Raw genomic sequence first — 26,237 nt, 5'->3', positions numbered from 1 at the left:
ATAGATGTAAGTGTGTTAATTTTGCTCTGTAGCATCATGGATGGGCAGACACAGCTATGCATTTAGGTAATTTACTAAAAGACATTCTTTCAAATCTAGTCTCACAGAAGCCCTTGATTCATGAACCCTAATTCACAATTTGAAACATCTCACTTTCTCTTCTTGTTTCTTTTAATCTATTCTTAGAATGCAAATTTAAATCAATTTAAATAGTTTCTAATTCCTAATGATACAAGAAACTGATAGGAGGGAACGATCTTTTCTAAATTTAAGAACAATGCAACGTTCATACTTTGCATACAGAAGATCCAATTCATTTCCCAGTGTATTCAATTTTAAAAAGATCTGGTAGCAATGACATTAATTTAATATAGTCTGGATTTATGTGCATATTTCAAAAATATGGTGAATTTTGAAATAGATACCGTATATACTTGAGTATAAGCCGAATTTTTCAGCCCACTTTTTGGGCTGAAAAACTCCACTTCGGCTTATACTCCAGTCAACAAAAAAATTTTACCGAGGACTTGCGCGCGGCCGAGGCTTCGCTGCTTCCCTCCAGAGGAAGAAGGCGCTGGATGCGGCCGGCTCTGCGGGGAAGGGGGAGCGGCGGCGGGGGCGACGGAAAAGCCGCAAAAACGGTAGGAGAGATGCTGACTGGCGGCGGCCTCGGAGGAGGCGGAGGGGGAGGAGGGAGGGAAGGGTGACCGGGCGGGGGAGGGGGGGGTGAGCCAGAAGGAAAAGGGAAAGTCATCCCGCAGAGTGGTTGCGAAAAGAGGGAGGAGATAAGCCAGCCCGGTACCTGGATCCGCTTCCTGTGTCTCCTCTGCTCTGCCATGATGTCCCCGTTTTGGTCTCCTGGTGACGTGGGGCTGAGCCGGAAAAGGGGGAGGGGGAGACCGAGGGAGGGAGGAAAGAAGAGAGAGAGAGAGACGAGCTAGCGTCAGCCAGCGGTGTCACGCGGGGCAGCAAGCCATTAGGAGCCCTTGGGGAGGCAGCGCAGTCTGGCCGCTGGGCTTGTGTGTGTGTGTGTGTCCCATCTGCAAAGCTTCTGAGGAAGGAGAAGCGGGATACTGGTTGGGGGGGGAGCGGCAAAAGCGGGGGGGGAGAGAGAAACGGCTCCGCCTTTGGTTCCCCCTCCTAAAGCACAGGGGCGCTAGAGAAAGTTTGGAGTTGGGTAAGGAAGCGCAAAATTCAGGAAGAAAAGCGGGGCGGCGGGCAAACGGGAGACCTGTACAAGGGGGAAGGGGAACTCTCTGCTGTGTGTGTGTGTGTGTGTGTTTGTGTGTGTGTGTGGCCCATCTGCAAAGCTGCCGAGGAAGGAGAAGCAGGATACTGGTTGGGGGGGGAGCGGCAAAAGCGGGGGGGGGGAGAGAGAAACGGCTCCACCTTTGGTTCCCCCTCCTAAAGCACAGGGGCGCTAGAGAAAGTTTGGAGTTGGGTAAGGAAGCGCAAAATTCAGGAAGAAAAGCGGGGCGGCGGGCGAACGGGAGACCTGTACAAGGGGGAAGGGGAACTCTCTGCTGTGTGTGTGTGTGTGTGTGTGTGTGGCCCATCTGCAAAGCTGCCGAGGAAGGAGAAGCAGGATACTGGTTGGGGGGGGAGCGGCAAAAGCGGGGGGGGGAGAGAGAAACGGCTCCGCCTTTGGTTCCCACTCCTAAAGCACAGGGGCGCTAGAGAAAGTTTGGAGTTGGGTAAGGAAGCGCAAAATTCAGGAAGAAAAGCGGGGCGGCAGGCAAACGGGAGACCTGTACAAGGGGGAAGGGGAACTCTCTGCTTTGTGTGTGTGTGTGTGTGTGTGTGTGTGTGTGTGTGTGTGTGTGGCCCATCTGCAAAGCTGCCGAGGAAGGAGAAGTGGAGGAGGCAGTGGCGGCGGAGGCGGCCGCAGCACCGGCAGCCTTCCGCTTTTGCCGCTTTTGTGTGTGCGTGTGTGTGTGTCCCATCTGCAAAGCTGCCGGGGAAGGAGACACACAAAGACACACAAAAGCGGCAAAAGCGGAAGGCTGCCGGTGCTGCGGCCGCCTCCGCCGCCGCCACTGCCTCCTCCATTTCTCCTTCCTCGGCAGCTTTGCAGATGGGACACACACACACACGCACACACAAAAGCGGCAAAAGCGGAAGACTGCCGGTGCTGCGGCCGCCGCCGCCACTGCCTCCTCCACCCAACCAGTATCCCGCTTCTCCTTCCTCGGCAGCTTTGCAGATGGGACACACACACACACACACACACACACACACACACACACACACACAGACACACACACAAAGCAGAGAGTTCCCCTTCCCCCTTGTACAGGTCTCCCGTTCGCCCGCCGCCCCGCTTTTCTTCCTGAATTTTGCCCTTCCTTACCCAACTCCAAACTTTCTCTAGCGCCCCTGTGCTTTAGGAGGGGGAACCAAAGGCGGAGCCGTTTCTCTCTCCCCCCCCCCGCTTTTGCCGCTCCCCCCCAACCAGTATCCTGCTTCTCCTTCCTCGGAAGCTTTGCAGATGGGACACACACACACACACACACGCACACACAAAAGCGGCAAAAGCGGGGGGGGGGAGAAAGAAACACCTTGTTCTCTCGTCTCAGCGGAGACTTGTTTCGGGGGATCCAGCCTCTGTCACCCCCTTCTCTCAGCTGGGCAGCTGACAGAAAGGGGCGGCAGAAGCTGCATCCCCCGAAAGAAGTCTTCGCCGAGAAAATGGGCGCTGAGATTTTCTCGGCGAAGACTCACCTTCTCCCGTTCATCACATTCTTCGGTAAAGAGATTCACTCGATCCATGGTTTCAAGGTTGGGGTAGAGAAATCCCGGTTTGTTTCAAGAAACCGGGGTGGTTTATGAGCCTATAGATTTTAGACTTTGCATCTTGTTTTGCTTCCTCGGTTCCCACGAAGCCCGAAATTCTTTTTTCCCCCCTCTGGTTTCTGCCCAACTGTCAACTCGTGGTAAAACAAACAAACAGAAAGCCCCCCCCCCTCTCTCTCTCTCTCTCTCTAACGAATTGAACAGGCACCCAAGCTATCAGGTGATGGCGTTCACGCTTGGGTGTTTGCGCGGATCAGAAACGGAAGGAGAAATTCATTTCTGCTTGCAATTCACTATCTCGGTCATCCCTGAGAGAAGAGAGCTTTTAAAGAAGCAGCTGCAAAATTCGTTCATCCTCATCCTCTTCCTCATCCTCATCCTCTCTCTCTCTCTCTCTCTCTCTCTCTCTCTCTCTCTCTCTCTCTCTCTCTCTCTCTCTCTGTGTGTGTGTGTGTGGTGTGTTATCTCGAACCAGATGGGATGGCAAAGTCAAATGCAAATGGGGATCTTGCAGATCTTGCCCTGCCTTTCACCCCACGGTTACCTTCTGTTCTTGATGAGCTCACGAGTGCTCAAGGACAAAATAGGGCAGGGCAGAGCCGGCAGTTAAAAATAGGATGCAGATAAAAGGAAAGGTAAGGAGGGGTTCAGGTTGAGAGGAGAGGCTGCATAGCCTTAGTGTAACTCCTGTTTGGGCTGACTGGGTTGCCTCCGATGGGCTCTGACAGTGGAACAGAATGGAATAGAAAATATGGAATGGAATGGAACAGAACGTAGAACAGAACAGAACAGAACAGAACAGAACAGAACAGAATAGAATAGAATAGAATAGAATAGAATAGAATAGAATAGAATAGAATAGAATAGAATAGAATAGAATAGAAAAGAAATATAGAAAGTGAATGGAATAGAATAGAATAGAATAGAAATATAGAAAGTGAATAGAATAGAATAGAATAGAATAGAATAGAATAGAATAGAATAGAATAGAAATATAGAAAGTGAATAGAATAGAATAGAATAGAATAGAATAGAAATATAGAAAGTGAATGGAATAGAATAGAATAGAATAGAAATATAGAAAGTGAATAGAATAGAATAGAATAGAATAGAATAGAATAGAATAGAATAGAAATATAGAAAGTGAATAGAATAGAATAGAATAGAATTATAGAAAGTGAATAGAATAGAATAGAATAGAATAGAAATATAGAAAGTGAATAGAATAGAATAGAATAGAATAGAATAGAATAGAATAGAGCTGGAAGGGACCTTGGAGGTCTTCTAGTCTAGCCCCTTGCTCAAGCAGGAGGACCTATACCAGTGGTGGTGAACCTATGGCACGCCTGCCAGAGGTGGCACTCAGAGCCCTCTCTGTTGGCACGTGCGCCACCACCGCTGCCAGCAGCAGGTCCTTGTCGGTTGGTGGACTGGAAGAAAAGGGAGGGGGAAGCATTTTACATGCGTGCATGCGCGCACGGGGCCACGAGCAGGCACATGCTGCAAAGGGGGCGGGGCTAGTGCCTGCGTGATACTCACTAGCCCAGCCCCGTTCTCACGTGGTGCGGTGCCTTGTATCTGCACCCTGCGGCGCGGCGGTTGGCATTTTTGTGCCTTGCGGTACGGTGGCCCATTTTTTGCTCCCCCTTTTTTTCGTGCCAGAGGCGGCACTCAGAGGCGCCTCCCTGTCCCCTCCCCCGAGGGCACCAGAATGCCGATGCTGCCTTGGCACTTTGTGATAAACAAGTGGGTTTTGGCTTGCGGTTTGGGCACTCGGTCTCTAAAAGTTTCGCCACCACTGACCGATACCATCTCAGACAGGTGAATGTCCAGTCTCTTCTTAAAAACCTCCAGTGATGGAGCACTCTTGATTTCTGGTGGCAAGCTGTTCCACTGGGCAGCTGAGAGAAAGGGGCGGCAGAAGCTGCATCCCCCGAAAGAAGTCTTCGCCGAGAAAATGGGCGCTGAGACGCCTCATTCTCTCGCTCAGCGGAGACTTCTTTCGCGAGATCCAGCCTCTGCCGTGCTGCACCGAGAGAACAGCAAGCCGCCCCATTCTCTCGGCAGAGCACTCCACCGCCCCATTCTCTCGGCGGCTTGCCACCCCGTTCTCTCATCTCAGCAGAGACGTCTTTCGGGGGATCCAGCCTCCAGCTGCTGCATTTCCCAGCCTCGGCTTATACTCGAGTCAATAACTTTTACCAGTTTTTTGGGGTAAAATTGGGGGTCTCGGCTTATACTCGAGTCGGCTTATACTCAAGTATATACGGTACTTAAAGTATCCTAGAATTTAGTGACAATAGTCAAAATATTCATATTCAATTCCAATTTATTTTTTCTTCTTTCTGAATTATTTGGGGGAGGGAGGGAGAGAGACCTTCTAATATCCTTAAAAATCAGAACAGTTTATCCCATTAGCTCAAGTAGAGCACATACTTTACAAGAAAGGAATTCAGATTTCAGAGCTGCCACCCTATTTTTATTCCTATTATTTAAATCTCCCAAGTTATTTTTGCTGTGTTAAGTTCAGTCTCCAATTAAAAGAGAGCAAAATAAATAAATACTTCTGCCTTGGGGAATGATGTCAGTGAGAACACACTATATGAAGCAGTGATACCAGCTCAGTTTAAATCACCATACAATAACTAATCTTTCTTTGCTTCTTAGTTTCTAAATTTATTTATTTTTTTAGATAATTTTTAATCTAAATTTATCTAATTTTTAATCCCATCTTTTATTATTTTTATAAGTAACTCAAGGCAGCGAACATATATAATTATTTTTCTTTACTGAGAGAGAAATCATGAATTTGAATTTAATTACCATCAGTGTACTAATGTATTTCTCCCTTCCCTGGATATCTCAAAATCCTTTGCATGTCTCCTGGTTATAAAGAACTGAATGTAAGAGAACAAATTGAAGCTAAATCTGAATAAAACAATTCTCAATGCCAGAGGCTGACTTTAGATTTTGAAAATATTCCTTTACTGAATAAAGTTGCATTTCCTCTTCACATTTGGGGATCTGTCTTTAATGCTGAATAGACAAATTACATCAGGGAAAGGCATTTCAGCATTGATTGATAAAAAAAAATTGTAACCTTTGCTAGAAGTAAGAAACCTGGCATTGATTAGGCATATTCAAATAATTTTCTTGATGCATTATTGCAGTTCAGTGTTAATAGAACAAAACTTTATACGTCTTAGAAGTGGTAGTTGCAGGTGCTTCCAGAGGATACCATATCACAACTGTTTCAAATGCTGCACAACTTACCATTTCCTTTCTGGTCTCAATTCAAGGTACTCATTGTCCTATATAATACCTTATTGGTGGTTCTCAGCCTGTGGTCTGTGGACTCCTGGGGGAACATGATGTCACAGCGGGTTGTCAAAGGCTTGAAGAAATGTTATGATTTAAATCTTAAGTTTTGGGAGTCCATGGCTGTGGTCCGTGGGCACAAAAGGGTATTTAAAGGGTGGTGAAGAAAGGTTTGAGAACCACTGCCTTACATGGTTTGGGCTCAGGTTAGATGCAGATGTGGCACACGTCTTGCAGATCCGGCATAATATCAGCAACTAATTCTGAAGCTGTATTCAGATTATGTAATAATTTGTCACTGGAGCTGAAACTTTCTTCTTTTATATCAGCGCTTTTCCACCAGTGGTACGGGTACCACCTGTGGTACATTGGCGCCTGGCAGGTGGTACGTGACCATCCTAGAAAAGTAGCAGGGGAGGGGAATGAGCTGAACCAGTGGCAGCACCGCACAAGCCTGAGCGAGAGACGGCTGAAGCTGCAGGGCTGTCAGACCTCAGCAGAAGAGCCAGGATCAGTGTTTCTTCGGGGCTGTCAGGGCTCAGCGGAAGCACCAGGATCAGCGCCAGGCTCCAGCTGGAGTTCAGCACTGATCCCGGTGCTTCTGCTGAGCCCAGAAGAAGCACCGATCAGCTGGAATGTTGCATCATCTCCAGGGTCTTGTGATTTACATTCAGGTGCTTGGCAACTGATTCATATTTATGATGGTCACAGTGTCCCAGGGTCATGTGAAGTGACCAAAACCTGCTGCAACCACCCAGCAGACGGGGGGAATAAAAACCAAACACCCCCATCCCACCCCCGCTGCCAATCCTCAACAGAAATGCTCACAACAATGAAAACCTCGGACAGGAGGAAGAGCGCCGCCGGGCAGGCAGGCAGGTAGGTATCTTGCTCGGCTGTGGCTTGGGGGGCACTTTTTTCAGTGCCATTGTAACTTTGAACAGTCACTAAGCGAACTGTTGTAAGTTGAGGACTACCTGTACTTCATCACTTTTTTCCTTTCTTTTTTTTTGGGGGGGGGGTGGTCATCAAATTTTTGACACCTTGCTAGATGACTGGTGGTACTTGGATGTTGCCATATCCTAAAAGTGGTACAATGGGTGAAAAGGTTGAAAAGCCTTTTATTTTTTTTATTTTTTTTTTAATTCCATTTATATCCCGCCCTTCTCCGAAGACTCAGGGCGGCTTACAAGCTTAGCAGTAGCCTTCATTCTATGTATATGCCTGCTTATTAGGGCTTTCACACACACCCCAGCGGCATTATTACAAAGTCAGCTTAATTGCCCCCAACAATCTGGGTCCTCATTTTACCTACCTCGGAAGGATGGAAGGCTGAGTCAACCTTGAGCCTGGTGGGATGCGAACCTGCACTAATTGCAGGCAGCTGGTGTTACTTAAGGAGGCATTAGCCCACTCCTCCACCAAGGCTCTCTTTATATTACAGTTTAGAAGAGGGCTTAAATGTTTTTTTTAATACAGGTTTTCTAGAACTTTTCACAATTTTAGAGTTTTTAATTGGGATTTAATAATTTTATTTGTCATGAATATTTGTGGGCTGAACAAATATTGGGACTGGACAGCCTATACAAATTTAAAATAAAGAGAAAATAGAACAGCCTACCATTGTAGTAATATCATAGTACATGTGAACAAATAATGATACTAAAATAAACTCCTGGTAAGTCAGGTGATTAAGAATGTTTTTCAGTATTCTGTTGATGAAAGTTGTCTATTTTAAAATCTTAGGTGTCAGTAAGACCAACTGACCTGTCATGAGTACATTTTTGGCTATCATTTGATAATCATGTTACTTAATTCAGCCAGACTGGAACTTGTGACTTGGTAGTGTAAAGCTTCCTATCCCATTGCTCATAGGTACGGATTTGTTTAGTCTTCTTCTTTTTGACATGGGTTTCATACGATGTGCTTATTTATGGAGGCAATCCATATATTATATTAGAGTAAAAAAAAATTTTTTTTAAAAAAGACCCCATGGAGGGCACATTCCAACTTTGTTTAACAAGTCCTTCTCAATCCTTAGGAGAGAATTAAGCACAGACACTTAACCCTTATTGTTTATGTGAATAAGATGGCTGAATCAAACTTACTTTGATTGGATAATTGATTTAGTCAATACATCAGCTGGGGACAGCTGAGTTATACTCAGTCATTTATATTAATATTGCTCCGTACAATTTAACAAGAATGTGAGGGAGAGATCTTTTTGTGAGATTAGGCTTTGGAACATAAAACCAAATGAAGTTATTCCTTAAGGATAAATGTTGGGCCAAATAAACATATTACCAAATATATATTTGTGTATGTGTCTGGAATAGGAAACTGAAAGCAAAGGAATCCCCTTATCCAATGTTCAATCAAACCTCCATTAGTAAGGCAGAAATAAAGGGGCTTTTTAGAGACCCAATTCTTTCCTTGAAACCCCCAATGGAATACCTCTTTTCACAGCAGCTGGAATGGATTGTCTAGGTCTGACTTCCTGCCCTTAGATGATAGCATTAAATCTATGGGGAGAGGGTCAGGATTATGGGGCATATTCTCAGGGATCATAGAGACTGCACAGATACTCTTGAACTACCCAACAGCACGGCATTTGGCAGAGTTGCTCTTTCCTGCATCACTAAAAAATTGCACCATAATAAGTCCTTGATAAGATGGGATAAGCTAATGCTATAATTTGACCTTCCATCAGTGAAAAGTGAAAAGTCTCCACCACACTTTCTTTCAAGCCTCCTAAGGTATTCTCTAGGATTTCAGTACCTTTTTTTCTGGATAGGTAAGCATACTTCCAAATAACGTATAAGGTTACAGTGTTTTTTTCATTTTTGCCCTGGAACTTTATCATTTAAGCTCCTAACTGGCAGAAAGCAATGTTAGATTGTGTCAGAATATTTTCATTTCTAATCTCCAGTGATTTCTGCTCTCGTACACTTAAGTTTATCTAGCAAAGGTGCACTATGAATGATTCTGTGTAGATTAATTTTCTACTTTCTCTCCATTTATGACACAGAATGACAATTTAAATAGTGGAAGCTAATTGAAGATTGACAGTGATATAATTTTTTGAATTTCCATGTAGTCTCTCTCTGCAAAATGCAGTCTTAAATCATCTGCTAATTGGGGACATCATTTATTTGCTGCAGACCATTTGTTATTAATCTTATTAAAATTCACCATGGAAGTAAGTAACTGGGGAAAAGAGATCTGCTGTTAGTGCCAAGTTCCAAGGAATAAGCTATAGATTCCTAATTTGTATCACTAGATTTGTTAGCTGTTCTCAGGTGGATTAATGTTATATTAGTTCTATTCTTTATCAGATTGTAAAAAAAAACACCTAGCATTTATAACTAGGGAAAAGTAACAAATTTGCAAGAAAAAACTATTTAAGTCACCCCCTAGCAATTGAATCTGAGTGCTTGTAATAATGCCCTATATAAATATGTATGAGCTTTTAACGCATGTTGTTTCACCCACTAATTCCACTTCTCAAAACAGGACCTCGGAACTCTGCTGTAATTCACGTTGACAAGTGACATGCGATGCCGGTTGATGGGTCTCAAAGACTCATCTCCTGTTTCAGTCCTTCCAAAGTCTGCCTAATCTGTGACATATATGGTCTAGGGAGACATGTGTCTGCTTTTTCCTGTCATCACGTCTCTGATTGGGAGATTTTTAGGTCCAAAATATCTCAAGGAGTCTTTAGGGTTATTGGTTGTGTTCCAGATTTACGCTGCTCTCTCCCTTCCCCTCCTTTCTTTTTTTCCCCCACTTGGAACTTTTCTACACAAGGGATTTGTCTTGTTATGCTGGAGACTGGTTCTGTGGCTGCTTAGCTGCAAAGTCCTTCTTCCGGATGTGTCATTTGGATACACTATCTTCTATGCCCAATGCAAAAATCAGTTGGAAGAGTTGTTTTCTCTCTCTTTATGTTGCAACCTGGAAAGTAACCTAATGTTTTAAAAATGCCAGTCCGACGGACTCGGCATGGTCATCTGAAGGGAGTGAGTTGGGCCACTATCAGCTTGAGTGCGCACAGTAAGTATCAGTTTCGGTTCGTTAAAAGCATAGCAAGTTACTCAAGGCCTTGCCAATATCATCTACTGGTGCATTAAATCTGAACAAAAATGCTGCATTTTGCAAGTGTGCAGGGTAGGGAGTAGCTTCTTTGCAAAACAAGGGCAAGTAAAAGTATCTTGTAGGTTCAGACACTCCGTTCTCTGCAGAACAAATTTCACATTTTTCAGCTTTTCAGATGGTTTAAGTAACCCATGTAGAATCATTTCATAAGATAATCATAATATTTATTGAGGAGAGGAACAAAAAAAAATAGTAACTGTGTTGAATAATAATTGATTATATTTGATTCAGATTCTTCTTAGGCTATTATGGGCATTCTGTGGAGAACAATTTGGTGTGTGGAGAATACAAGTTCAAAGAATAAAAAAGGAAAAAAAAATAGAAGAGGAAATAAAAATAGAAATGAAATGGAAAATGGAAAACAAAATAATGTTTCAGGCCTGGATATTTTGTTAGTTTTCAAAGTAAAATTCACAGAAATTTATTGTCATAATATATATAACATATAATGTGTAATATAATATTTCTGTGAGTTATTTTTTAGTGTGCAGCCTGAAAAATAGAAAGATTTTTTTTTTACTTTTTGTTCACTGAACTATATTACCCTATTTTTCTGCTACTCTGAACTTGCAAGAATGAAGAGTGGCACACAGAAGTTATTTCCGCAGAGTTTATTTCTGGCTATTTGAGGTTAATTTGGGTTGTAAATTATCCCCAGTGCACCATTCTCTTCCCTGTAAGACTAACAAGAATAACATGAAAGCATAAGGTCTGAAGCAAGCATGACAGAGCTTTTTCCCCTTGCCTTTTATAAACTTGTTTTGTGTGCCTTGTTTAAAATGAACAGTTTTTTCTTAACCTGAATAGTATGCTAATAAATGTTTTAACAATATAGAACTTTTCAGAAAAGTTACGCTGTGTGGTAAAGTTCATAAAAAAAGTCTGTTTTAAGGTTCTAGGGTTTTATGACACATTGGCTTAGACTGTGAGATTTTATTTTTCTTCTGGGACCATCATTCTCAGGTACTGAAACACAGTACCAGCAAAACAGAATGCATTAGCATTGGAGAATGGAGCATATTATGGGTTATTGCAACCTTTTCTTTCCAATTACAAAAGACTGAAGAAGTTGGAAGTGAGGGAATTCACTGACACACCAACAGCACAGTGAAAAAGCATATGTGTATAGGATATTTCATGTGTGTTAGAGCCTTCAGCCATGTTGACTGTCAATTAGTGGGAATTGCATTCCTACATGTCTAGAAGTACATGTAGGCCAAGGAAGGCTAATGTAGGCAGTACCAAGGATGATTATATCTTGGCATGAAGCAGTTGGTCATATTCCATTGACTCTCATAGAATTAATGAAAATATGTATTATGTACATACTTGTTTAAAAGAAAGCAGATTAACAAAAACCTTAAAGTTCTAAAGCTCTTTCTCTTCATGGGAAAAAACCTCTTCTGGATTAATGTCTTAATTAATTAATTTAAATTTAATTAACAGTGCATGTTATTTTTTCAGTCTTCAAATAAATACTGTTTTATAATTTACTTAAATTATTGTTAGCATTACAAGAACTTTAAAATATTTCTTTTAAAAAACAAAGTAAGATAAACTCAAGAATGTGTTGTTACTTGCTACACATGTGTTTGTGCATTATCTCTATGAAGTATATAATTAGTATTACTATTTCATAGATTAAAGTTTGTTTGGGACTATCAAGTCTATGAATAACTTCACATGATCAATAAAATAGTTCTGTCCATATCCTGAATTATTTTGTCCCTTTGTAAATTTCTTTTGCCATTAGTTCATGGAATGGGAGGGGGGACCACCCCTTTTTATCTGATGCTTTGCAGACCTTTGTCACTGAATATTATCAGAATTTCATCCAACATGTAAAGTTCCAGCATGAAAAGTAAGCAATCCCTTTAGTGCAAACAATTTAATTAAAACATCAGTTGTCTATGTATTTTATTAAAAACTCAGGGCTGATTTTTTCTGCCCCCTGCTCTTTGTAAATCTGACAAATTTTGACTTTCCTTATAGCACTAATGTTTCTCCATCATATCCTGTTCAAAAGAAATTTCTAAAAGACTCCATAAAAAGTCATCAATACCTATCAGGGTAGGGAAAGTAAAACCATTTGTAAAGTTCCAGGATTCCAATGAATGGCAGAGACACCAAGTTTTTCTGCACTGCAGGCTTAAACTGCTTATATGCCAAACGTAGATAAGCTAAAAATGAAATCACTTTAAGAAATTGCTTTCTGAATTTCAACCTCTTTCTCTGCTGTTTAGACTATATTTACCATGACTGTTGATTGTGGGTTTCTATAGCTTGTTTGCCATTTTTAGATGGATGGATGGATTGGGAAGGAAGGAAGGAAGGAAGGAAGGAAGGAAGGAAGGAAGGAAGGAAGGCAGGAAGGAAGGGGTTTACCTATTTTCCCTATTACTTGGACTAAAAAGGGAAAATAGCAGAATTCAAGATAATTTCACCTGGCTTAAAAAATAAAGACAGAATGCATCATGCCAGTCTTCCATCAATGAGTTTGGGCCTTTTCTCTCTCTGTTTTTTTTAAGTTTGTCACTGTTCTATTGGTGACATTAAATGGTCATGAAGGACAGCAACCAATGTCTAGCAGGGAAGGAGAATCTTGCCAAAGTGCATAGTAGCCAATTGGAGCAGAAGTGTTTACCTTCATTGAAATGAATTATAGCAGGCAGACTGGATAGTACAGCTTGAGGTGATACAAATCAGAAAGTACTTCTAACACATAGCAAGAAAAGTAGGGTGGAAAGTCACTTCTTGGTTAATTTCTTATGGATCAAGGATGACACATCTTAAGCGCTGATAAACTTTCATTCATGGATATGAAAAAAGTTCAGAAAGTGAAAAAGAAGATTAAATCTTTTAATAGAATCATATGAATATGACTACAAGATCCAACTGTCTACTGAATAATTGTTTCAGTCAATTTCAGTAACCTATTTGTAAATGTTTTTCTGAGTCAGATCAAAAATAAATGTGAGATGGATAATTTTTGACTTTTTTTGTTTTGATGGGCACTATTTTGCAGAAGTTACCCGCTATCTTTATTAAACTGCCTTTACTGAGAGCAAATATTTAATGCCAACTATATTTGCATGATTTACCAGTATACCTATAATATAAGAGCAACAGATTACGATAAACTCAGAATATTGGCCAAATAGTGTTCTTTAGCCTTTATTCAAATCTAGTGATGCATAGTTTATCTCAGCAGCTCCCAACCTTTTCTACACCCTGCACCCCTAAAATGCTTCTGAAATATTCTCACACCCCTTACAAAAATTCAAAATAATGCCAACAAATTATGCATATACACTTTAATTTTGAAAACCCAAGTTTTTGCACCCCCTGGAATATCGTCTCACACCCCCAGGGGGTGTGAGCACCCCCGGTTGGGAAACCCTGATTTATCTGAACAAACACAAGACACTATTATTAGCCAAACATTTTAATTAACCCACAGAGAAGGTAGAACTGAACAAGAAATCTCTTGGCTGGCATTTTCCTAAATAGTTTGTCTCAACAGTTCACACACTAAATTTAAAGACAGCATGTGTGTCCCATAAGGATACGCTAATATTTTGATAGAGACACCCTTGTAGCAATCTTTTCTTATTGATTTCATTCACTGCAAAAGACTATAGTTGAAAAGACCTGCATGATCAAATTAAATAAAATTGTTAATATAATCTCAACTGAATAATATTGAATAAAGAATCTTTGTAAGTTGGCAGTATAGAAATAATAATAGATAAAGGGGTGGGAACATTATACCAATGGATTATATAAATGGCTGATTTTGTTCATAATACAGAAAATTTAACGAGAGAAAGGCTAAGGGCACTGTAAAGTGATATTACAGACTGGATATGTTCAAAAATTTATGCCCAGTATGGAAAGTAAATTGAAGCAAAAAACAAATACACTGGACAACAATTATTTTCAAAAGTTTTGCTTTCTGAAAAATGTTTGGTGAGTATATTAGACCATTCAAACTGAATGCAAATATAATTGCAGAATGACTGTATCTTGTAGGAATCTTGAGAAATATTAAATTAACTTTTAATGACAATAATAATAATAATAATAATAATAATAATAATAATAATAATAATAATAATAATAATAATAATAATAATAATAATTATTTTATTTGTATACCGCCCTTCTCTCGAAGGACTCAGGGCGGTGATGTATTTAATCACATAATGATTCCAACATGCTGCATGAATGCAACAGGGCTAAAAGTGTTTTGCTGCTGATTTTCTTTTATATTTAATGATATAAATGCATTTTGCTGCAGTGTCCAATAATAGCCAGCATTGATGGATTCCATCATACAGTATGCCCTCATACTGTTTTTCTATTGTGACAGTGTCCTGTGAAAACTTTCACCACATTAATCACTGACCACACCTAAATTTGCCATAAAGAAGTTCATCTGTGAATGTGGAAAATGAATCTTCAATAACATGTTGCACTTCATGGTCTTGTATGTTGTAAGATGTTTGTTAACCAGCTGAATGTAGTTTGATGTTCTGTAGTTGCCAAGAAATTCTCAACAACATCCTTGAATGCTTTCCAAGCAATTTTCTCTGATCCCACTAGCAGATCTTCGAACTGCTTGTCACTGATGATTTATTTGGTCTGTGGACCAACAAAAATGCCTTCCTTGATCTTGGCATTAGTTATTCTTGGAAGCATCTGTGTCAAATAACCCTAACCCTCACCCACCTTGTTCATTGTTTTCACAAAACCTTTCATCAGTTCAAATTTTATGTAAAGGAGAGGCAAGAATATCTTTTTTCCCCGATCAACAAGTGGTTCATGTGCCATATTTTTCTGTTCTGGAACCAAATTATTTTGGAGTGGCCATTTCTTTTTAAAACAGTGCAACTCTCTTGCACAGCTGTCTCATCTGCATATGTAACAGCAGTACTTGTTATATCCAAGCTGCATTCCAAGCAGCAGATCCACTACTTTTAAATCTTCACAAATATTCTGGTTGTACTTGTATTGGATGTGCCTCAACAGTTTCATACTTTCGAGGACTTCCGGTGGCGGCGGAGCGCCGGAGACAGCCTTTTCGGGCTGCCCGCGGCTCAGCTGTGTAGATTTCACCCGAAACAGCACCGATCAGCTGTTCGGGTGAATTTGAAGCCCCCTCCTCGGGAGAAGAGGAGGGGGTGAGGCCCCAGGTAGGGGTCGAGTTCTCCGGGGCCGCCTGAGTTTAAAGCTTGGGCGGCTGAAGGATCGAACTCCCCCGTAGCCTGGGTTGCTCCCAGCTGGTCAGCGTCTCTGCTCCGGATTTCTTGGAGCAGAGCCAGGCGTTTACGACCACCCCTGCCAAAAGGAAAGACTTTGGAATAAAAGGAGCAGGCAGAGCAGTACAAGAGGAAAAGGTGAAGAGGATCTTTATTTTTACTCTCGAGCTTAATGGACTTTTTAAACTTAAAGTGAAAGTGCGTCACAAGTGAAAGTAAAAGATGGCGGCTAAACCTCCCTCAAAAACTCTTCGGAGTGCTGGAACTTCTCCGGTGCAACAGACATCGTTGCAAACCTTGCTTCCTCCTGCTGCATTGACATCGAAGGATTTACAAGATGCCCTTGAAAAACATGCCCAGGTAATTTTAGTAACATTGGGTGATAAATTGGCAAAAATGGAGGAGAGAATAGAAGAGAGGATGGAAGAGAAATTTAGTGCGATGAGGGTAGACATTTTGTCTACAGTGGAAAGTGTGGCTGAATGTGTGCAAGGTCTGGAAGAAAAAGTGGAAGATTTGACTCAAAAAAATGCTGTACTAGAAGTAAAGGTATTGGAGAATGAAGACTTAAGAGACAAAATGGACAGAGAGTTAAGCCTTGTTCAGTTTCACCAGATGCAGTATGCTGTTAGAATCAGAGGCTTAAAAGAAAATATTAAAGAAGATTTAAAGCAGCTGATTTCTGAAGCCCTGGAAGCAGTATTGGGTCAGCCAGCATCTGAAATAAAGGGATGTATGGATAAAGTTTTTCGTGTTAACTCATGGATTGCCAGACAGAGGAAGTTACCTAGAGATGTGGTGGTGTACTTTACAAAGAGAGAAATCAGAGATGAAGTTATTCAAGCTGCCTACGATACTAAAGTAGTGGTTGCTGACCAAGAAGTTTTGGTCCTAAAGGAAATCCCTCCAAAGATTTTAAGGAGAAGAAAGGACTTTGCATTTATTGTGCAGGAACTTAAGCAACGTGATATAAGGTTCAGATGGGAGATTCCAGTTGGGCTGGTGGTGATGTATGAAGGTAAAAGATACCGCCTGGGTACTGTGGCACAGGCGCGTGATTTCTACAACAATGTTTTAAAAGCAACCCCACTATCACTCTTGGAAGCGGCAAAGGGATCTGGTGAAGAAAAACCTCATGAGGCTGAAGATGGCCAGACAGAGGAGGATGGTGCTGGAAGGGAGCAATTTACAACTTTGTTGGCTGATGCTGGAGAGCTAAGGGTGACGCGTGCTGCTTTAAAAAGAGCAAAACAAATAAAAGAACAAGATCAGCAGAAGTTTATGGAACTTTCAAAGCGTACTTATAGCGAGGCAGTGGGAGGAGCGCGGCCCAAAGAAGATAGGGCCATTGGAGAGGTGCTCCAGAAGCTTCGGGGCGACAAGAATGGCGACTAAAGTCTTAACTTGGAATGTTAATGGACTAAATTCGCCTCAGAAGAGGAAGAAAGTTTTTCAATATTTAAAACAATTTAAGACTGATGTTATATGTTTGCAAGAAATGCATATTAGGGCTATGGACCAAAAGTTTTTACTGAATTCAAGATTGGGTACGCAATTTGCTGCCTCTGCAATGAATAAGAAAAATGGAGTGGTTGTTTATGTTAAAAGTGCTATAACAGCGGACTTAATTGAAGCAGATAAGCATGGAAGATACGTAATGATAGATTTGTTGTTAGAAGGCAAAAAAACGCTTTTAGTTGGACTGTATGCTCCTAATCAACAACAACAGGCTGACTTTTTTAGCTCACTTCATACAAAGCTTACTCAATTGGATTACAAATCGTTTATTTTTATGGGGGATTGGAATGGCGTTTTGGACGTACAGATGGATAAGGCTGGTTTTTTTAAGCGTATTCCGTGCCATGCCAGACTGCCTAAGTCTTTTTTTGAAATGAAGGATGATTTGGAATTGCGAGACATTTGGCGTGACACACACTTGCATGAAAAGGATTATACTTTTTTTTCTGATAGACATCAATCTTTTTCTAGGATTGACTTCATTTTGCTGACTAATGACTTTTTTTCTAGGATTAAGAAGGTAAAGATTTGTGCAAGAGCTATTTCTGACCATAGTCCAGTATGGTTAGAGATCAATAAGGACAATAGAGATAGGCGCTCGTGGCGCGTAAATGAGAACTTGTTTAGAAATCAGAAAAATGTGGAAGAATGTAAACAACGGATGAAGGATTTTTTTGAAATTAATATGAATAAGGATACGTCTATGGACATGGTTTGGGATGCTAGCAAGGCATATATGAGAGGGGTGCTGATATATATGAATAATAAATACAGACGTACTTTGGAAGCTAGAAGGAAAGAATTGGAGAATGAAATTAAGGAAAAAGAGAAGGCCTTGACTTTGAATCCATTGGATGTGAAGACTAAGGAGGCTATCAAGCTATTAAGAGGACAATTTGATAAATTAATGGCTGATCAAGTGGCAACCAACTTGAGGTTTGCCAGGCATAATACTTTTTGCAATGCTAATAAGCCAGGTAGATGGTTAGCCTATAGACTAAGGAAAAAGCAGAGGGCTTCTAACATAGACAAAATTGAACATAAGGGGAAGGTAGTGTTTCAACAGGATCTTATTAAGGAAGCCTTTGTGGATTTTTATTCTAAATTATATGCTAAGGAGAAGATTAATGAAAAAGATATTGATGAGTATTTGGAGAATGCTAGCATCCCGGTTCTTACGCAAGTACAAAAAGAGGAGATTAATCAATTGATTACAGAAGAAGAAATATTCACAGCAATTAAGGAGTTGAAGGTCGACAAAGCGCCAGGTACAGATGGTTTGACTGCGGCTTACTACAAAAATTTACAATTAGAGATGGTTAAACCGTTAAAGGAATTGTTCCAGACAATCCAGAGAGGGGGAAAGGTGCCTCCATCTTGGAGAACTGCTTTTATCTCTCTGATCCCGAAGGAAGACCAAGATGCTACTCAAGTAAAAAACTATAGACCGATATCACTATTAAATACAGACTACAAGATATTTGCTAAGGTGCTGGCTAATAGATTGATGAGGGTTCTGCAACGGGTGATTCATGGGGATCAAACTGGGTTTATTAGTGGTAGGCAAATGAAAAATAACGTGAGGCATATAGTTGATGTGTTGGAGTTTTTGGAAAGGAACAACCAGATCCCTGCGGCGCTAATCTTTTTAGATGCTGAAAAAGCTTTTGATCAATTGAATTGGCAATTTTTGATGAAAGTTCTAGATAAAATGAATTTTGGGGACAAATTTTTGCAACCAATTAGGGCATTATATCAAAAACAAACTGCCCGAATAATAGTTAACAACAGCTTGACTGAAGCTTGTAGTATTGAGAAGGGTACAAGGCAAGGGTGCCCGCTATCGCCTTTGTTATTTGTGTTAACATTGGAAATATTATTGGTAAAAATACGAAATTCGGAAAGAATTAAGGGTATACGGATTAGAGATCAGGATTATAGATTGAGAGCGTTTGCAGATGATCTGGTTGTTACAGTGACCCAGCCGGAGAGCTCTGTTGTGGACCTGATGGAGATAATAATGCAATATGGGAAGGTTTCTGGATTTAAAGTTAATGTACAAAAAACTAAAATTTTGGCCAAAAACATGACAGCATCGCAAAAGGCCCTTCTAGAAGGGTTAACTGGATTTGAGATTGTCAAAAGGGTCAAATATTTGGGGGTGCTTTTGTCGCCCTCTAATACAAAATTATATAAAAATAATTATGAAAAATTATGGCGAAAAATCCAAAAAGAAATGGAGAGTTGGGAAAAATTGCAATTGTCTTTACTGGGAAGAATTGCAGCAGTGAAAATGAATGTCCTGCCTAAATTTTTGTTTTTATTTCAAATGATACCGATTCTTAAGAAAGACTCTAATTTGGAGGAATGGCAGAGAGGTATCAATAAATTTGTTTGGGCAGGGAAAAGACCACGAGTCAAATTTAAGATCATGCAGGATACTCGTGAAAGAGGTGGTCTTAAAATGCCTAATTTTAAATTATATTATGAAGCTGCTGTGTTAGTAGGTATAAGTGATTGGATTAATTTGACACAAGAGAGATTATTAAATCTTGAGGGCCACGACTTGTTGTTTGGTTGGCATGCATATTTGTTGTATGATAAGAAGGTAGATAATGTGTTTAGAGTGCATATTTTAAGACAGGCATTGCTGAGAGTTTGGAAGAAGTACAGACATAAGTTAGACTGCAAGATACCATTGTGGGCAATTCCAAAACACGCAATAGAAAATATACATGCTGGTTTTAAACATGATGAGACTACGTACAAGGAGATTCTAAACTTGGAAAGAAATGTCTGGTGTTTGAAACCATATAGTCTCTTGCGAGATGAGAAGATTGTTCAGAATTGGTTTCAATATACTCAGCTACGGGCCAGGTGAAAAGAAGATCAGAAAAATGGTTTTACAATGACTGATGAAAATCTGATAAAGCAAATCAGAAATCAGGGTCCAGCACATATTAAACGGATATATCTTGCATTAATAGAGATTGACTCAGAAACAGAACTTGTTAAGGATTGTATGATAAAATGGGCCCAAAATATTCAAGAAGTTATTACAATGGATACGTGGGAAAAGATTTGGGTGAGGAATGTAAAATTTACACAAGCTCAAAATCTAAGAGAGAACTTTTATAAAATGTTTTATAGATGGCATCTAGATCCTAAAAAGCTTGCAAGTATGTATCCGAATTATCAACCAAAATGTTGGAGGTGTGGTGATGAAGATGCAACATATTTTCATGTATGGTGGACTTGTAAAAAGGTTAAGGCCTTTTGGATAAAAATTTGGTGGAATATGCAGAAGATTTTCAAGCAAAGGATAAAGTTTTGTCCGCAACTCTTCTTGTTGGGAATAATTACAGATGCTACGGTTGTGGACACTAAGTTGATGTTGAATTTAATCACGGCAGCAAGACTTTTAATAGGTCAGTATTGGAAGAAAGAGGAACTGCCGACTATAGAAGAATGGACTTTGAAGGTTTCCGACCTGGCAGAGATGGCAAAGATCTCGGCTTACTTGAAAGATCACTCGCAAGAACGCTATATTATGGAATGGAGAAAATGGGTTGAGTACATCCAGAACAAATACAGGGTTAAGAAGTTTCATGTAGCATTTGAATAAGTCTTCCTTCGCTTTCTCTTTCTTTATTTCCTTTTTTTCCTTTCTTTTTTCTTTTCTATATACCGTATATACTTGAGTATAAGCCGAATTTTTCAGCCCACTTTTTGGGCTGAAAAACTCCACTTCGGCTTATACTCCAGTCAACAAAAAAAAAGAACTGTCCGTTCGTTCGGAACAGGCTGCTGAGAGAAGCTGCCTCGCCTGCTGCGCCCCCAACAACCGCCGCTGCCGCTTTCCCCCCCCATCGCTCACCCGCTGCCCCCGAAAATGCCGCTGCCGCTTTCCCCCCCCCATCGCTCACCCGCTGCCCCCGAAAATGCCGCTGCCGCTTTTCCCCCCCCATCGCTCACCCGCTGCCCCCGAAAATGCCGCTGCCGCTTTCCCCCCCCCATCGCTCACCCGTGCTTTCCCCCCCCATCGCTCACCCGTGCTTTCCCCCCCCATCGCTCACCCGTGCTTTCCCCCCCATCGCTCACCCGTGCTTTCTCTCCCCATCGCTCACCCGTGCTTTCTCTCCCCATCGCTCACCCGTGCTTTCCCCCCCCATCGCTCACCCGTGCTTTCTCTCCCCATCGCTCACCCGTGCTTTCTCTCCCCATCGCTCACCCGTGCTTTCCCCCCATCGCTCACCCGTGCTTTCCCCCCCCATCGCTCACCCGTGCTTTCCCCCCCCCATCGCTCACCCGTGCTTTCCCCCCCCATCGCTCACCCGTGCTTTCTCTCCCCATCGCTCACCCGTGCTTTCTCTCCCCCATCGCTCACCCGTGCTTTCTCTCCCCATCGCTCACCCGTGCTTTCTCTCCCCATCGCTCACCCGTGCTTTCCCCCCCCATCGCTCACCCGTGCTTTTCCCCCCCATCGCTCACCCGTGCTTTCCCCCATCGCTCACCCGTGCTTTCTCTCCCCATCGCTCACCCGTGCTTTCCCCCCCCATCGCTCACCCGTGCTTTCTCTCCCCATCGCTCACCCGTGCTTTCTCTCCCCATCGCTCACCCGTGCTTTCCCCCCCCATCGCTCACCCGTTCTTTCCCCCCCCATCGCTCACCCGTTCTTTCCCCCCCCATCGCTCACCCGTGCTTTCCCCCCCCATCGCTCACCCGTGCTTTCCCCCCCCATCGCTCACCCGTGCTTTCCCCCCCATCGCTCACCCGTGCTTTCTCTCCCCATCGCTCACCCGTGCTTTCCCCCCCATCGCTCACCCGTGCTTTCCCCCCCCATCGCTCACCCGTGCTTTCTCTCCCCATCGCTCACCCGTGCTTTCCCCCCCCATCGCTCACCCGTGCTTTCTCTCCCCATCGCTCACCCGTGCTTTCTCTCCCCATCGCTCACCCGTTCTTTCCCCCCCCATCGCTCACCCGTGCTTTCCCCCCCATCGCTCACCCGTGCTTTCTCTCCCCATCGCTCACCCGTGCTTTCCCCCCCATCGCTCACCCGTGCTTTCTCTCCCCATCGCTCACCCGTGCTTTCTCTCCCCATCGCTCACCCGTTCTTTCCCCCCCATCGCTCACCCGTTCTTTCCCCCCCCATCGCTCACCCGTGCTTTCCCCCCCCATCGCTCACCCGTGCTTTCCCCCCCCCATCGCTCACCCGTGCTTTCCCCCCCATCGCTCACCCGTGCTTTCTCTCCCCATCGCTCACCCGTGCTTTCCCCCCCCATCGCTCACCCGTGCTTTCCCCCCCCATCGCTCACCCGTGCTTTCTCTCCCCATCGCTCACCCGTGCTTTCCCCCCCCATCGCTCACCCGTGCTTTCTCTCCCCATCGCTCACCCGTGCTTTCTCTCCCCATCGCTCACCCGTTCTTTCCCCCCCCCATCGCTCACCCGTGCTTTCCCCCCCCATCGCTCACCCGTGCTTTCCCCCCCATCGCTCACCCGTGCTTTCCCCCCCATCGCTCACCCGTGCTTTCCCCCCCATCGCTCACCCGTGCTTTCCCCCCCCCCATCGCTCACCCGTGCTTTCCCCCCCCATCGCTCACCCGTGCTTTCCCCCCCATCGCTCACCCGTGCTTTCCCCCCCAATTGCTCACCCGTGCTTTCCCCCCCCATCGCTCACCCGTGCTTTCCCTCCCCATCGCTCACCCGTGCTTTCCCCCCCCATCGCTCACCCGTGCTTTCCCCCCCCATCGCTCACCCGTGCTTTCCCCCCCCATCGCTCACCCGTGCTTTCCCCCCCCATCGCTCACCCGTTCTTTCCCCCCCCCATCGCTCACCCGTGCTTTCCCCCCCATCGCTCACCCGTGCTTTCCCCCCCCCATCGCTCACCCGTGCTTTCCCCCCCCATCGCTCACCCGTGCTTTCCCCCCCCATCGCTCACCCGTGCTTTCCCCCCCCATCGCTCACCCGTGCTTTCCCCCCCATCGCTCACCCGTGCTTTCCCCCCCCATCGCTCACCCGTGCTTTCCCCCCCATCGCTCACCCGTGCTTTCCCCCCCCATCGCTCACCCGTGCTTTCTCTCCCCATCGCTCACCCGTGCCGCCCCGAAAATGCCGCTGCCGCTCGCCCGCTTGCTCGCTTCCTCGCCCGGGGACCAGCACCAGCCAGCCAGCCCGCCGGCGAGAAGCCCGGCCCGGAGGTGAGGGGAGGGAGCGGAGTCGCTCACCCGTGCTTTTCCCCCCCCATCGCTCACCCGTGCTTTCTCTCCCCATCAAAGATCCTTGGAAGTAATGGTTGGAAAAGTTTGCAAGTCTTTGGGAAAGTTCAAGAAGTGAAAGGAATACCCTCCTCTTGAAAGACCAGATAAGGCAGACAGGGAGATGAAGAGTTCAACCGAGTTTCCTCTTTTGTTCAGGCATCTGCACCCGCTGCTTTTAAACTCGCCTGGCGCTTCAACGGCACCCGTTTTCCCCGGCGAGTTTTCCCTACCTGGCCCCTGCAGAATCGCGGCGGCGCCCCCGGAGAAGCCTACCCCGAGGCTGCGGCCGATTTTTCCTTCTCCTAGACTCTGCCGCCCAGAGCGTTGTTTCTCCCCCTCGTGCGTGCGTGGGATGAGGCGAGAAACCAACAGCCTGCGTCCGTCTCTCTTTATGTATATTTCTGTATATATCTTATCTCAGGATCTAGACCTTTCGAAGGAGAAGGGGCGGCTGGAGTTCGTGAGTTGCTGTGGGACCCAAGGGTTGGGGGAAGAGAGATGGGAGGGAAAAGGGGAGAAACCTGCCGCTGGCTAGTTCTTTGTCTGATCGGGGAGCCTGAACAAAAGAGGAAACTCGGTTGAACTCTTCATCTCCCTGTCTGCCTTATCTGGCTTTTTGAAACGCACCACCGGCTGCTCCGTCCAGAAGCCCAGATTCGGGAGGGCTGCTTGGCTTCCACTTGAGCCCATCTATGTCCGCGGGCCCCCCCCCACTACCCCTAGACCTCCGCCGCCGGCGGAGGCTGGATCCGCGCTCCGCAGCGGCAGGGCGCGGATCCAGCCGGCGGCAGAGGCTTGTGGAGCACGGATCCAGCCTCCGCCGGCATGCAGGCAAATCCTGCTAAAGGGCTTTCCCCCCCCCCACACTGGATCCGCGCTCCGCAAGCCTCTGCCGGCGGCAGGGCGCGGATCCAGCAGAAAGAAGCAGGCAGGCAAGGCACGGAGATCCGGAGACCTGCTGATGATTGGGGAGGTTTGGGCACCTCCCAGTGTGGGGGGGGGGAAAGCCCTTTAGCAGGATTTGCCTGCATGCCGGCGGAGGCTGGATCCGTGCTCCACAAGCCTCTGCCGCCGGCTGGATCCGCGCCCTGCCGCTGCGGAGCGCGGATCCAGCCTCCGCCGGCGGCGGAGGTCTAGGGGTAGTGGGGGGGGCCCCGCGGACATAGATGGGCTCAAGTGGAAGCCAAGCAGCCCTCCCGAATCTGGGCTTCTGGACGGAGCAGCCGGTGGTGCGTTTCAAAAAGCCAGATAAGGCAGACAGGGAGATGAAGAGTTCAACCGAGTTTCCTCTTTTGTTCAGGCTCCCCGATCAGACAAAGAACTAGCCAGCGGCAGGTTTCTCCCCTTTTCCCTCCCATCTCTCTTCCCCCAACCCTTGGGTCCCACAGCAACTCACGAACTCCAGCCGCCCCTTCTCCTTCGAAAGGTCTAGATCCTGAGATAAGATATATACAGAAATATACATAAAGAGAGACGGACGCAGGCTGTTGGTTTCTCGCCTCATCCCACGCACGCACGAGGGGGAGAAACAACGCTCTGGGCGGCAGAGTCTAGGAGAAGGAAAAATCGGCCGCAGCCTCGGGGTAGGCTTCTCCGGGGGCGCCGCCGCGATTCTGCAGGGGCCAGGTAGGGAAAACTCGCCGGGGAAAACGGGTGCCGTTGCAGCGCCAGGCGAGTTTAAAAGCAGCGGGTGCAGATGCCTGAACAAAAGAGGAAACTCGGTTGAACTCTTCATCTCCCTGTCTGCCTTATCTGGTCTTTCAAGAGGAGGGTATTCCTTTCACTTCTTGAACTTTCCCAAAGACTTGCAAACTTTTCCAACCATTACTTCCAAGGATCTTTGATGGGGAGAGAAAGCACGGGTGAGCGATGGGGGGGGGAAAGCACGGGTGAGCGACTCCGCTCCCTCCCCTCACCTCCGGGCCGGGCTTCTCGCCGGCGGGCTGGCTGGCTGGTGCTGGTCCCCGGGCGAGGAAGCGAGCAAGCGGGCGAGTGGCAGCGGCATTTTCGGGGCGGCACGGGTGAGCGATGGGGAGAGAAAGCACGGGTGAGCGATGGGGGGGGAAAGCACGGGTGAGCGATGGGGAAAGCACGGGTGAGCGATGGGGGGAAAGCACGGGTGAGCGATGGGGAGAGAAAGCACGGGTGAGCGATGGGGGGGGAAAGCACGGGTGAGCGATGGGGGGGGAAAGCACGGGTGAGCGATGGGGGGGGAAAGCACGGGTGAGCGATGGGGGGGAAAGCACGGGTGAGCGATGGGGGGGAAAGCACGGGTGAGCGATGGGGGGAAAGCACGGGTGAGCGATGGGGGGGGAAAGCACGGGTGAGCGATGGGGGGAAAGCACGGGTGAGCGATGGGGGGGAAAGCACGGGTAAGCGATGGGGGGGAAAGCACGGGTGAGCGATGGGGGGGAAAGCACGGGTGAGCGATGGGGGGGGAAAGCATGGGTGAGCGATGGGGGGGGAAAGCACGGGTGAGCGATGGGGGGGGAAAGCACGGGTGAGCGATGGGGGGGAAAGCACGGGTGAGCGATGGGGGGGAAAGCACGGGTGAGCGATGGGGGGGGAAAGCACGGGTGAGCGATGGGGGGGAAAGCACGGGTAAGCGATGGGGGGGGAAAGCACGGGTGAGCGATGGGGGGGAAAGCACGGGTGAGCGATGGGGGGGGAAAGCACGGGTGAGCGATGGGGGGGGAAAGCACGGGTGAGCGATGGGGGGGGAAAGCACGGGTGAGCGATGGGGGGGGAAAGCACGGGTGAGCGATGGGGGGGGGAAAGCACGGGTGAGCGATGGGGGGGAAAGCACGGGTGAGCGATGGGGAGGGAAAGCACGGGTGAGCGATGGGGGGGAAAGCACGGGTGAGCGAAAGAAGCAGGCAGGCAAGGCACGGAGATCCGGAGACCTGCTGACGTTTGGGGAGGTTTGGGGAGGTG

General features: G+C 45.5%; 1 protein-coding gene across 11 annotated transcripts in view; it reads left to right on the top strand.

The window, feature by feature from the left end:
- Positions 1 to 26,237, top strand: part of EVL (Enah/Vasp-like) — a 178,061-nt gene that overhangs the window by 107,231 nt on the left and 44,593 nt on the right. For 2 of the 11 annotated variants that reach the window (XM_081314085.1, XM_081314087.1), the window contains exon 1: positions 9,933 to 10,164. The exons of 8 other annotated variants lie outside the window; for them this stretch is intronic. In XM_081314085.1, coding sequence (XP_081170211.1) covers positions 10,092 to 10,164 — 73 coding nt within the window. In that variant the 5' untranslated portion in view covers positions 9,933 to 10,091. Of the gene's footprint in view, positions 1 to 9,932; positions 10,165 to 12,262; positions 12,337 to 26,237 lie in introns of those variants that run through there. One more of the 11 variants, XM_081314088.1, reaches the window with a different exon arrangement.

Source organism: Vipera berus, assembly GCF_964194415.1.
Source record: "Vipera berus genome assembly, chromosome: 1".
Classification (NCBI taxonomy): Eukaryota; Metazoa; Chordata; class Lepidosauria; order Squamata; family Viperidae; genus Vipera; species Vipera berus.
This window is presented reverse-complemented; position numbering and strand designations above follow the sequence as displayed.